The sequence below is a fragment of the Giraffa tippelskirchi genome, chromosome 2 (genome assembly GCF_054371585.1).
Source record: "Giraffa tippelskirchi isolate mGirTip1 chromosome 2, T2T-mGirTip1v1.2.pri, whole genome shotgun sequence".
Taxonomy (NCBI): Eukaryota; Metazoa; Chordata; class Mammalia; order Artiodactyla; family Giraffidae; genus Giraffa; species Giraffa tippelskirchi.
The window spans coordinates 81,748,423-81,763,017 of record NC_137276.1 but is presented as its reverse complement, the minus strand read 5'-3'; the positions used below and the strand labels follow the sequence as shown (position 1 = coordinate 81,763,017).

At 36.3% G+C, this 14,595-nt stretch overlaps 1 protein-coding gene across 1 annotated transcript in view; it reads left to right on the top strand.

The window, feature by feature from the left end:
* RYR2 (ryanodine receptor 2) overlaps nucleotides 1-14,595 on the top strand; it is an 849,571-nt gene that overhangs the window by 231,546 nt on the left and 603,430 nt on the right. Inside the window, exon 2 of the mRNA XM_081569302.1 lies at nucleotides 1,869-1,988. Within this exon, the coding sequence (XP_081425428.1) occupies nucleotides 1,869-1,988 (120 nt within the window). The remainder of the gene's footprint in view (nucleotides 1-1,868; nucleotides 1,989-14,595) is intronic.

Here is a 14,595-nt window from a genome sequence, read left to right as displayed (position 1 = left end):
TAATTACTTACTAAGTGATATTTATTAAAGCCTTCTGACTGCATGGACTCTTTGTTGAGGCACACAGGCTTTTCTTGTTGCAGTGCATGGGCTTCTCTAATTGTAGCACATAGGCTTAGTTTCCTGTGACATGTGGGATCTTAGTTCTCCCACTAGGGATCAAACCTGTATCCCCTGCATTGGAAGGTGGATACTTAACCATTGGACCACCAGGGAAGACCCCTAACTGGTATTTAGATCACCTCTAGTATCCAGAGAAGTCTATCTTACCCAAGAGTGTAGTTTCCATGCTGGAGTTTGCTCCACAGAGGCAGTGAGACAAGATAGCAAAGACATTGGGGGTTTGGGAAGGCATTGAATACATCAGCACAATCTGGCACTTTGTTATTAACACCACCTATTTGGGAAACACAATGTATCTTTGATCTTGCAGATTATATAAGCAACAAAGATACTTCATTATTTTTTATTATAGCCATGCTGAACGTGAAGTAATCTTCAGATGTACTCATTATATGAAAATAAGGCTTTTTTTTAATGCAATTGACTTTTGAAATGCAACAATTGAATGCTCACTGGAAATTAATGAGCACTAGAGGGATAGTTGGAAGGTAATTATTAAGAGATTGGACTTGGCTATGACCGATGCTATGAGCCAGCTATTAGGTACTGCTGCTACCACGCAGGAAATAAAGCAAGTACATGGCATTGATAAGGGTTTTTAAATTAGAGCTGTACTTTTCCAATTGATATAGCATTTTCTTCAGGTTAACCAAAAGGGCTTGTTTTCTGCTTTTGAATATTTGTCACATTACCTCTTGTCTGCCGTTCTACCATGGTGAGGGTCTTCTAGCATGTACTCATATTCCCTTTTCACATTGATTCTAATTAAAAGGGTTGATGAGTATATTTGTTTTTACTTCTCTGTTAGGTATACTGTTTCTTTGAGATTGAAATATCAAAATATAAATGGTTAGACTTTTTAAGTATTTGTCACTTAGAACCTGTTAAATTGAGATATTTTGTTAAAAAATGATAATGCTGTCTCCCATTTCTTGTTGATGTAGGGCCTTTTGTATGTCAGTCACCGTGTAAGTTCCTGTTACTTCTCTCCTCACTTTGTCGATGGCAGTAGTGGAATCGGAACCCAGCTATTGCAAATTCTAAAGCCCATACTTCTTGCTGTGCTCATACTGCCTGTACTGAGTCATCCTGTGGATCATCCTTCCCTTGTACAGTTTTTCCTGTAATTCTGTGAACTTAATTGATTGAAAACCAAGTGTTGGATTTCAGAGGATTGAACTATTGAACAAATCACCTCTCTGTACATTTTTAAGCAATCCAGGATTATTTCACAGATGATCAAGTTGCCAGTGTGTGGTGAAACTAAGATGATTTTTTGCGTTGATTTGAACCCAGAAGCTCTGTTATTGACCTGTTTTCCTGTGTCAGTTTTGGAACAATGTGATTGTGTGCCTGCTAGTAGACTCTGTTCCGTTTTTGATGACACTTGATGTCCTAGGAGTATGTCAGACCATGTCTTGATGATTTTGATGATTTAAAGCAGTGTGTAAGAACTCTAACATAGAAGTCCTGTATTTTACCATTTTCTATTCAGGTTGCCTTTGTCGATTGCAAAAAGCTGTTAATTGTCTTCAATGGTAGTAACTTCTGACTCCTGCTACCCAGTTATCTTTTTTTGCGAATAAAAATGCTCTAGGAATTGATTGTGTGGCTTTTGGAAGGACAGTTCTTAGATTCATTTTTCTCTGATTTTTAAAATGCACTAAAATAATAATCTTCTAGATCTGATTTAGACTGAGTCTTGCCATATTTCACTTTTTTTTCTCTTTTTCTCCCTTTTGCAGGATGATGAAGTGGTTCTACAGTGTACCGCAACCATCCACAAAGAACAACAGAAACTATGTTTGGCAGCAGAAGGATTTGGCAACAGACTTTGCTTCTTGGAGTCCACTTCGAATTCCAAGGTGAGATAAAGCCTTTTCAGGCCATTCAAACATTCAGGTTTTACTAGTGGCATTGAAGTTATTTATGGGCACTCTTCTGTTTTCTACGGAACATATCAACTAAAGGAAATTGAACAGTCTTTTCACTATCCATTAAAGCACATTTCAGTTGAGCCCCTAATCCATGTAAATAACTCAGATGCAATTGTTAACAGGAATAGACAGAGTCTTTTTGCTCCCATGCTATTTATATCCCAGGGGATAAGTAAGCATGTTAATAATTTCAGAACCAATAAGGACTCTGAAGAAAAGCAGAGTGACAGGGTGGAGAGTGATGAGGTAAGGACTCACCCTTTTGCAAAGAGCATGGAGGGAAGGCGATTCTGAGACAGTGATGTTTGAGCTGAATGAAGTGAGAAAGGGATAAGTAGTAAGTTCCCGACCATTCTGGAAAGAGGGACCAGGCAATGCAAGAACCTCTCATTAGGAATGTGCTTACAATCTCTTGAAGGGAGGACCAATAGGCACTGCAGCTCTGATACCATCAATGGGGCCACTAGTGAGGGGAGGTGAAGGGCTTACCAGCCCTTGGTTAGTATTGGATTGACCAAAAGGTTTGGGTTTTTATGTTACATCTTATGGGAAAACCCAGACAAACTTATTGGCCAACCACATAGTTGATATTCTTTCCTAGTAAAAAAGGAGGCCATTGGATCAGGTGAGCAATGCAATTCTATGTAATAGTTAAAAGATTGATTTGACTTTTTTGTGGATTCGAGCAGGGGTCACCAACACCTGGGCTGCAGACCAGTCTGTAGCCTCTTAGGAAACTGGGCCTCACCGCAAGAGGTGAGTGGTGGGTGAGCTAGCTAAGCTTCATCTACCCCTCCCCATTGCCTGCATTACCACCCAAACCATCCCTGCCCCTTCGTTGGTGGAAAAATTGTCTTCCGTGAGACCGGTCCCGGGTGCCAAAAATGTTGGGGACCACTGGATTAGAGAATGTGGGAAGATTAAGATTAAAAGGGTGGAGACCAGTGGAAGGTGCCTGCAGAAGTTTGCAGGGCAACTGCTGGGTCTGCTGATGAGAAGCAACGATGGTGAGGAAACTTAGTGAGGGGTTGGGGATATGCTTGGAGGATTTAGAGAGTGTGCTGATAGATTAGAGTGTGTAAAATAAAGGAAAGAGAGGAAAGGCAGATAACTCTGCAGGTAGACAGTCAACCAGAAAAGAGTTTATTAATCTTTTGGGTAGCACTTTTTAGTTTACAGAGTCATTTGACATGCACGATCGCATTTGATTGTCACAATAAGAGTATGGTATGCATAGTTATTGCTGTTCTATTCACTGTACACTTGAGGGCATGGATGGCTGAGAGGACAGATACTAGACCAGAGGCTTTCTGTGACCTGATGCCGCAGCATTGACAATGGCAAATTTTCACACTTAACACCTCAGTCTTTTGATTTGAATCCCTGATTCTTAATGACACTGTACCCCTTTGATTATTCTGTGAACAATGGAACAATGTGTATGTATGATTTATTAAAATAATTTAGTGCCAAGTCACATTACTAATATTACAATGATTGGTGACATAACATTATGCATTTTATAGCCCTGCCTTGATTTATTTTAAATTTGACAAATGTTTATTGAGCATTCTCTTTGTGAAAATTACTGTGCTAGATGTCAGTTGTGAAAAATATTCTTCTTAAAAAAATATCAAGAATTTAATATTTAGTACTTTCCCTGTGGTTTCTGGTATTTTGTATTGGCTAGAACCAGGCAGGCCAGTTAGCTAGGTTTTGATTTTTCACTGTACTGGCTGTGGTTGCCTTGGTCTTTAATATAAGAGCTGATTTCCGGTACTAAAAATGAATTCTCCTGATGCTCTAGCAGGTGTGTCATGCAGTAGTCAAGGCACTGAAATAGGCTAGGCATCTAGTTTATATTGAGATCAATCAAGATGGAGTAGAAGGAGGTGGAGCTCACCTCTCCCGACAAGCACATCAAAAATACATGTGGAACATTTCTCACTGAAAACTAACTAGAAACTGGCTCAAAGAGTCCTGTACAACCAAGGATATAAGAAAGATCCACATGGAATCTTGTAAGAAGGGAAGAGAAGGGATCAGGTTCGGAGCTGTGCCTTTGGAATGGGACTCAGAGGAAAAGAGAGATTATACAGGTAGGGATTTGTCCTGGGGAGTGAGCAGTTCCAGCCACATGTTGGGTGTCCCAGCCCAGGGGTCTGGCACAGGGAAATTGAGCTCCTTTGCTGGTTGGAGAGCTGGTGGGACTCACAGGAGGGCTATGGGAAGTGCGGACCTTGCTTGTGAGCTGTGGGCATGCACTAGCTTGCTCCTAAAGCAGGGTGGAGAGGGCAGATTGAAAACTGCGGAGACAGCTGCTTGGTTTCCTTCACCTTCCCTATTGCATGCCACGGCCTGAGCCCAGTGAACATACCAGTCCTGCTTACTATTTGCTAATGATGAAATATCAGAAACAGAAAACACAAAGACAATCCTGTCTAAAATTGCATCAAAAAGAATAAAATACCCAGGAATAAACTAAGGAGGTAAAAGACCTTTGCTATGAAAACTATAAAACTCTGTTGCAGGAAACTGAAGATGATACAAAGAAATGGAAATATGTTTATTCATAAATTGGAAGAAATAATATTGGTAAATGTCTCTACTACCTAAAGCAATCTACATGGCATCTGGTCCCATCACTTCATGGCAAATAGATGGGGAAACAATGGAAACAGTGGCAGACTTTATTTTTTGTGCTCCAAAATCACTGCAGATGTTGACTGCAGCCATGAAATTAAAAGATGCTTGCTCCTTGGAAGAAAAGTTATGACCAACGTAGACAGCATATTAAAAAGCAGAGACATTACTTTGCCAACAAAAGTCCGTCTAGTCAAGGCTATGGTTTTTCCAGTAGTCATGTCTGGATGTGAGAGTTGGACTATAAAGAAAGCTGAGCACCGAAGAATTGATGCTTTTGAACTGTGATGTTGGAGAAAACTCGTGAGAGTCCCTTGGACTGCAAGGAGATCCAACCAGTCCATCCTAAAGGAAATCAGTCCTGAATATTCATTGGAAGGACTGATGCTGAAGCTGAAACTCCAGTACTTTGGCCACCTGATGTGAAGAAGTGACTCATTTGAAAAGACCCTGATGCTGGGAAAGATTGAAGGTGGGAAGAGAAGGGGATGACAGAGGATGAGATGGTTGGATGGCATCACTGACTCAATGGACATGAGTTTGGGTAAACTCCAGGAGTTGGCGATAGACAAGGAGGCCTGGCGTGCTGCAGTCCATGGGGTTGCAAAGAGTTGGACACGACTGAGTGACTGAACTGAATCCCTGTCACATACCCATTACATTTATCACAGAGCTAGAACAAATAATCCTAAAATGTATATAGAAACACAAAAAGCCCTGAATTGCCAAAGCAGTTTTTGAGAAAAAAGAATAGAGCTGGCGGTATTATGCTCCTGACTTCAGACTATACTACAACGCTGCAGTAATCAAAAACAACATGGTACTGGCATAAAAAGAGACACACAGATCTTTGGAACAGAATAGAGAGCCCAGAAATAAACCTAGGCACCTACTGTCAAGTAGTCTATGACAAATGAGACAAGAATATACAATGGATTAAAAACAGTCTCTTCAATAAGTGGTGCTGGCACTACTGGACAGTTACTTGTAAAAGAATGAGATTAGAATGTTTCCATACACCATATACAAAATAAATTCAAAATGGATAAAAGCCCTAAATCTTAGACATGAAGCCATAAAATTCTAGAAGTGAACATAGGCAGAACATTCTATTTAATATACTTTGTTAGTGTACCTGAAACAAATAAAATACTGTAATCACGGATACTTCAGCAAAAACTTACACAGTTATGTACACCAAGGGCTACTTGGCTATTAGTTGTGACTGATAACATAGTGCACTGACCTTTTCGGCCATTTTTTTTGTTCTTGTTGTGCTCCCTTATTCTTTTTTGGTTTATATGAAACTTTGTGTTTAGGATGAGATACTGAAATTGTTTATCAAGCGTAGACTAAAATAGCAATTGAAGTCCAGTAAACCGATCTGAACTTTTTTTTATAGTTCTTACAGCATAAATACTCTTTTTTTTCCCCCCTACTCAGATTACTTGACAATTCCCTACTATGTCAGTATTGTTTTGCTTTTTTCATATCTCCATTTTATTTTGTTCTCACTGAATTATATATCTTTCCTTTACTTTTCCTGCTGGTAAAATACTGCTTGTTCTTCAAAGTCTATCTGCAACAGTCCCTCTTATGGACTGTTTTTCTCAAATGATTTATTTATGTTGCTATCATATTGTCAGTTTGGCTTTATTCTGTGTAATATCCACAGCACCTTCTCTCCCTGAATTTGTAAGTATGTATACTCCCAGCTACATGTAGCAGCTTCTGAATTCTCTGAAGACCCTGGGTATAGATCATTTATGTTCTTATTTCTTAGTACGAAGCGGAAGTAAGTGATTTATAACATTTAATAGGCTATTAAATTTGAAAGGGAACCACTAGTCTTAGGACATACTTTTATAAAATACACTTCTAATTTTCTATAATAACAAAGAGTCAAAGCTGTAGATTTCATTTCACGTTTAAACCATAAAACTTAGATACTGATATGTTTCATGCAGATGCATTTGAATTTGACTTTCATTGGTAGAAAATGAGAGATCGCCTGTTTTTACCCCTCAAATTGGTTCTCCTGCATTTATTATAAAGGTCGGGAGAACAGAATTATTGTTAGCATTGAGTGGTCAGTCACTCTAAATTATGTATGTGTTCCTGGAAATGATCCCAGAAACATCTTAAGCTACAGAATCTTCTAATCAAATGCAAGACTTACTTTTTCAAAAGACTGTTTCAATCTCCTAGGATACTTTTTCAGGCTAATCTCTGCCTGAAAGAGAATGTTTCATAATTCCAGCATATATTTTCTTGCAGAAAATGTAAAGATATGTCTGATATGTTTAATTGGTTATTTGTAATTTATAATTATGGATACTTACTGTGCATTCTTTATATGAAAAACATTTTTGTTTCTGTATTTTAGTGATTTTCAGAGATACCCACCTTATTATTAAAAGTTTATGGAGAAATTAGAAGTTATTAGAGAGGCATGGTTGTTACTCTCTTTGAATCTCTACATAAAAACAGACCTATGCTGATGGCAAAACCTGAAACCCACACACAATATAATATCTAAGAAAACCTAGGTGACAAGTTATCCCAAATCTGGTGTCAGTAAGTGAAGAGGAGGAAGTACAGGGAAGACAACATGATTTCTGCCATCTTTGGAAACTGGTAACAAGTATTAGCTAGAAATCATGGGGGAATATGTGAAACTGGCAGCTAAAACTAGAAAGAAGTGAAGAAACTATGCTAAGGATGGATGTTTGTAGAGCAGTCTTGGCCTGTAGACTTGTGAAACTAAGCAATAAGGCTCTTCCAATGACCAAGTCCTCCTCCGAGGGAAAATTGTTGGGAATCCAGTTCAAATGGAGCAAGATTGATGGGGCAAAGGATAGAGAAGGGCCAGGTAAAAGTAGGGCACGGAGACAACCAATAGATCTCGTATCAAAAAGTCCTTGCTTTGACCAATGGGTGAAAACAGCAGAACAAGTTGCTATAGGACCATGAAGTTAGAAAAGCTATGCTGTCCCACCCTCCTTTCCTAAGGATACAAGAAAGGTCATTTCAATCTTTATCTGTTTATTTGTTGCCCGTAGACTTAATTCTGCTCCTTATTTGTCTCTTTGCTTTTTAACTATATATGCACACACACATACATATATATATAGTTATATATATGAATATAATTATATATAATCATACATAATTTGTATATAATCATGTATAATTTATAAATAATCATGTATAATTTATATATACTATATAAGTAGAGCAATCTAATTACATTTATTTATATAATCATTTACAATTTTCCTTTATGTATATCAATGTAATTTTCTGTGTCAGAGAGAGAATAAGGAACAGAATAATATCTATGCATCAGACTTACAATTGTTAAACCAGGAATTTATAAGAAACATGATTACTGTGCTAACAGTTCCAATGGATAAGGTAGATAGCTTGCAAGGACAGATGGGCAATGTAAGCAGAGAGGTGGAAATTCTAGGAAACGATGGAAAAGAAATGCTGGAGATCCAAGACATTGGAACCAAAATCAAGAATGCATTTGATAGGCTTATGAATAAATGGGAATTTGCTGAGCAAACAATTTCTGAGCTTGAGAGTACTTCAAAAGAAGCCTGCAAGACTGGTAACAAAAATAAAAATTACTGGAAGTAAAACCAAGCAGAATAAGAACTATAGGACAACTACAGATTCTCTAGGATCACGAAGAAAGGAATAGAAGAAATATATGAAATAATAAAGACTGATGATTTTGGCAAATTAATGTCAGACAGCCACAGATACAGGATGTTCAGAGAATAATAAGCAGAATAAATGAAAAACCCTACATGTAGGCATATCATTTTCAGTGTACAGAAAATTAAAAAGTCCAGAGAGATGCCAGAGGCAAAAATGTCCCTATAGAGGAGCAAACATAAATATTACATTCAACTTTTCAAAACACCATTGGAAACAAGAAGAGACAGTAGTGAAATATTTAGTGTTGAGAGAAAACAACAACAAATCTCTACCAACCTAGAATTGAGTATCCTGCACAATTACCCATCAAAAGTGAAGATTAGATAAAGAGTTTCTCAGACAAACAAAAATTCAGGGAGTTGTTTGCCTGTAGACCTGCTTTGCAAGAAATATTAAAAGAAGTTCTTCAGTAATAAGGAAAATATATAGGTCAGCAACTCAGATTTTTAGCAAGAAAGGAAGAGCATCAGAGAATGAATAAGTGAAAATAAAGTTTTATTTTTCTTGTTCTTAATTTCCCTAGCAGATATTTGAAAATAATTATAGCAATACTGTATCCAAATATATTTATATGCATTCATTCAATAATTTTCCAGACAGAAAGCATCAGGCCAAGTGGATTCTATCAAACATTTAAGGAAGATACTATACTAATTCTTTATAATCTTCTTCAGTTGATTGATGCAGAAGCAATATTTCCTAACTCATTTATGAGACCAACATGACCCTCATATCAAAACATGATATAACATTAAAGAATATTGACCACATTTTAGCCCACAAAGAAAAGCTCAGTCAATTCCAAAGAACAGCAATAAAACAAACAGGACTAAAAACAAAACTAAAACTTAAAAGAAAAGCTCCCCAAAGGACTTTTATGTTCCTTCTACTTGAAAATTGCAAAGCACACTATTAAATGAATGTTAGGTCAAAGGAAAAATAAACTAAAATGGAAGAATTTCTTGAATATAGTAAAAATGAATACATGATATTTTAGAATATGTGGGCATATCTAGGAAAGTTACCAGGAGAAAACTTTTAGCATCAAATGCATGTATTAATAAAAATTAAAAAAAAAATAAAATGAATTAAGCAAGCAGATAAAAACTAGAAGAACAAAGTAAACAAGAAAAAGCAACAGGAGAGTATTAATAAAGATAAAAATGAAAGTGAATAATTTAAAATTGGTTTGTTGAAGTCAACAGAGAAAGTACAAATATTAAAACATTAGAGGTTACATAAGGATATGAAATGGAGAACAGTTAAAATTTAGTATAAATTTAGTAAATTAAATCCTAAAGGACCATTTACTCAATTATATGCAACTAGATTTGGAAATCTTCATGAAATGAATCATTCTGTAGAAAAATTATATACACTACAGAAAGCCTAAACAGATTAATTATCATAAATAAAAGAATTTCCTGATAAGAAATGCACCAGGATTAGATAACCCCCAAATTAACTATGCAGCTTAAATTATTCCAAAGATAGGAAAAGTGGGAAATTTTCTAATTTATTTTATTAAGTAGGTATAACATGGCTTCTAAAATCTTAAAAAATTATTTTGGAAAATTGTAGAATAATTTTAAATAGGAATATTGACACACAAATCCAAATAAAATGTTTTAACAGAAAACAGTGTTGCCTTAAGGCATACATCATTACCAAGTGGGGTTTATTCCAGGAATTCAAGAATGGCTCAATACCAAAAACTCAATTAGTGTAATTCTTCATATTTATAGAGCTCAAGAGAAAAATCCTTTCGACATCTCTGAAGATAGGGAAAATCACTTTACAAAACTTGCAAACTATTTTTCAAAAAATAATAAAAAAAGAGTTGATGAATATCTCCTGAACATTTATTTTATAAACACATCACACATTCACATATACTCACACACTTCAGTCCAAAACTCAGCACCTTATATTTACCGGGGAGATGCTAGTGGTTTGAGGTGGATATAAGTTAAATACACACACTCAGTTTCAGTATCTCTGCTATGCATGTGTGGGTTGGAGGAACAAGCCAATGTTATTAGGCATATAGAGTTAAGTTTGCATATAACATCTCTAGTTGCAGATGATTTGATGATATATCTGAGTCTCAAATGAATCAATGGAAAAACTACCCAAAGTGAATTCATGAGAGACATCTATAAAATAGAGGGTTTAAAAGCAATGTATCAACAGCCTTCATATATGTAGACCAGTTATAAGGTACACTGAAATATACACATCTATGGAATGATGCTTTTGTACACATACATACATACAAACTCAAATTTATGTTAAGTTCAAAGGAGACCAATGATCGTCTTAGACCAATCATTTATCAATACTACTGAAGTGGTCCCTCAAAAAAGAAAATTCGTAAAAAAAAAAATAGGATTCTTGTTTAATGATATTATTGCTTCGCACATGACTTTCTGGTGTTACTGTTTTTGTGGACTCAGGACAGATACGGTAAGAGGATCTTTAAGATTTGTTTCAGCCCAGCACTCCAGTGGTTCTATATTTCTATGACTGTTCTGTACGTAATGTACCTATGAAATAACACTGTTGATTTTTCCCTACTGGTGGGCAGAACAGTATCAAGAATTGTTTCTTCCAATTTCTATGACATCACTTTAATTAAAAGTATTTCTTCCCATAATGAAACATGATAGAGCAATATTTTATCTTCACTGACTCTCATTTCAGAATATCATTCACAATCATAAATAATGCATTAGTGTATTAATGATGCATAATAGTTGTGATATTCCAGATGAACTGTTCTTCTTATGCAAGTGAGAATTTTTGAATAATAAAAATGTCAGTATATGATAAATGTTGAATGATATGAGAAGCATTCACCTTGAAAATCAAGTTTATGAAACATTTTAAATACCAGATACTTTTTAGTTTTTTCATAAAAATTATAGTAATAAAACATTATTATAGGAAAATAAATATTAACATTGTTGCTCTTTTATTCTGTTATTCATTGTGATATTCACAAAATTTTGAGCAAAAGGGAGGTAAAAGAACACTTGTTTAGGAAAGAGCATATATTATTAATAGCCATATTTGTTTCTTAAAACCTTGTGTTTTAGTTATGTAATTATTTTTTCCCAATACATTGGAGCAAAGCAAGATACATGGTAGGTGTGGCAGAAAGGAAATACCCTAATGATGTATGAATACCCAGTATATAAAGAATAAGTGATTGCATACTTAAAGTTCTCATAGAAGTTATAAGAAAATGTCTAATTTTCAGTAGACATTTGTCTACTGAATGTGTAATATCTTCAGTAGATATTAGATATTGATATTGGCCAAAATGGAAGTGTTTCCTAAATTACAATTCGTAAGCTGTGTGGAAATAATTTACTTTTTTAAACACACAGTGATGCTGCTGCCCAGTTAGAAAAGGGTAATGATTCACAAGGACAGAGATGACATAATTGAAATCCCCTAAGTAGGAAGCACTTTATGGACTACGTGAATAATATAGCATCAATAAATTGTCATAGAAGCTAAATACTCATTCTTGGAATATTTTAAAGATTTTAAAGAATTCTCACTGTGGTCAGAGATGAGCTTCTGATCAGTGTTTCTTGAGATGAAATGAAAACTTCATTAGAACACTGAGATATCAGACTTAAAAACAATTGAATCAAAAATCTGGGAGAAATACACACTAACTCTTAGGCAGATGGGACCAGTTGGAGAAAAACCTACCTGGAGTTCACCTCTGACACACACAGATTCACCTCAGAGGCTGCACGTGGCAGGAGAGCCCAGTGTGAGCTTAATTCAATGTCAGTTTGTAAGGATGTAACTGGGTATTTTTAAAAAATTATTTATTTTGTAATTGAAAGGTAAATGTTTTACAGAATTTTGTTGTTTTCTGTCAAACCTCAACATGAATCAGTAATAGGCATACATATATCCCCTCCCTTTTGAACCTCCCTCCCATTTCCCTCACCATCCCACCCCTCTGGGTTGATACAGAGCCCCTGTTTCCTGAGCCATAAAACAAATTCGTATTGGCTATATATTTTACTATGGTAATGTAAGTTTCCATGTTACTCTTTCCATACATCTCATCCTCTCCTCCCTTCTCCCCATGTCCATAAGTCTATTCACTATGTCTGTTTCTCCATTGCTGCCCTGTAAATAAATTCTTCAGTACTATTTTTCTAGGTTCCGTATATATGCTTTGCAATATGATATATATCTTTCTGACTTACCTCACTCTGTATAATAGGTCCTAGGTTCATCCACCTCATCAGAACTGACTCAAATGCGTTACTTTTTATGGCTGAGTAATATTCCATTGTGTATATATTATACAATTTCTTTATCCATTCATCTGTCTATGGACGTCTAGGTTGCTTCCATGTTCTAGCTATTGTAAGTAGTGCTACAGTGAAGAATGGGATACATGTGTCTCTTTCAATTTTGGTTTCCTCAGGGTATATGCCTAGGAGTGGGATTGCTGGGTCATATGATGGTTTTATTCCTAGTATTTTAAGGAATCTCCATACGATCTTCCATAATGGCTGTATCCATTTAGATTGCCACCAACAGTTCAAGAGCGTTCCCTTTTCTCCAAACCCTCTCTGCCATTTATTGTTTGTAGACTCTTTGATGATGGGCATTCTGACCGGTGTGAGATGATATCTCATTGTGGCTTTGATTTGCATTTCTCTGAGAATGAGTGATGTTGAGCATCATTTCATGTGTTTGTTAGCCATCTACACGTCTTCTTTGGAGAAATGTCTGTTTAGGTCTTTTTCCCACTTTTTGATTGGGTTGTTTGTTTTTCTGGCGTTGAGTTGTATGCTGCTGCTGCTGCTAAGTCGCTTCAGTCGTGTCCGACTCTGTGCGACCCCGTAGATGGCAGCCCACCATGCTCCGCCATCCCTGGGATTCTCCAGGCAAGAACACTGGAGTGGGTTGCCATTTCCTTCTCCAATGCAAGAAAGTGAAAAGTGAAAGTGAAGTCACTTAGTCGTGTCTGACTCTTTGCGACCCCATGGACTGCAGCCTACCAGGCTCCGCTGTCCGTGGGATTTTCCAGGCAAGAGTACCGGAGTGGGGTGCCATTGAGCTGCTTGTGTATTTTGGAAATTAACCCTTTGTCAGTTGTTTCATTTGTTATTATTTCCTCCCATTCTGAGGGTTGTCTTTTCACCTTGCTTAGAGTTTCCTTTGCTGTGCAAAAACTTAAGTTTAATCAGGTCCCACTTGTTTACTTTTTTTTTATTTCCATTACTGTAGGAAGTGGGTCATAGAGGATCTTGCTTTGATTCATGTCATCGAGTGTTCTGCCTATGTTTTCCTCTAAGAGTTTTATAGTTTCTGGTCTTACATTTAGGTCTTTAATCCATTTATCTTTGTGTATGTTGTTAGGAAGTGTTCTAATTTCATTCTTTCACATGAAGCTGTCCAGTTTTCCCAGCACCACTTATTGAAGAGGCTGTCTTTGCCCCATTGTATGTTCTTGCCTTTTTTGTAAAAAATAAGGTACCCATAGATGCATGGGTTTATTTCTGGGCTTTCTATCTTGTTCCATTGGCCTATATTTCTGTTTTTGTGCCACTACCATATTGTCTTGATGACTGTTGCTTTGTAGTATAATCTGAAATCAGGAAGGTTGATTCCTCCAGCTCCATTCTTCTTTCTCAAGACTGGTTTGGCTATTTGGGGTCTTTTGTGTTTCCATATGAATTGTGAAATTTTTTGTTCTAGTTCTGTGAAAAATGCCATTGGTAATTTGATAGGGATCGCATGTTTGGTAGTATACTCATTTTCACAATATTGCTTCTTCCTACCCAGGAACATGGAATATCTCTCCATCTGTTTCTGTGATCTTTCATCAGTGTCTTACAATTTTCTATGTATAGTTCTTTTGTCTCCTCAGGTAAGTTTATTCCTAGATATTTAATTCTTTTTGTTGCAGTGGTGAATAGGATTGATTTCTTAATTTCTCTTTCTGATTCTTCAATGTTAATATATATAAATGCAGGTTATTTCGGTGTATTGATTTTGTATCATGCAACTTTGCTAAATTCACTGATGAGCTCTAGTAATTTTCTGATACTATCTCTAGGGTTTTCTATGTACAGTGTTATGTCATCTGCAAACAGTGAGAGCTTTACTTCTTTTCCAA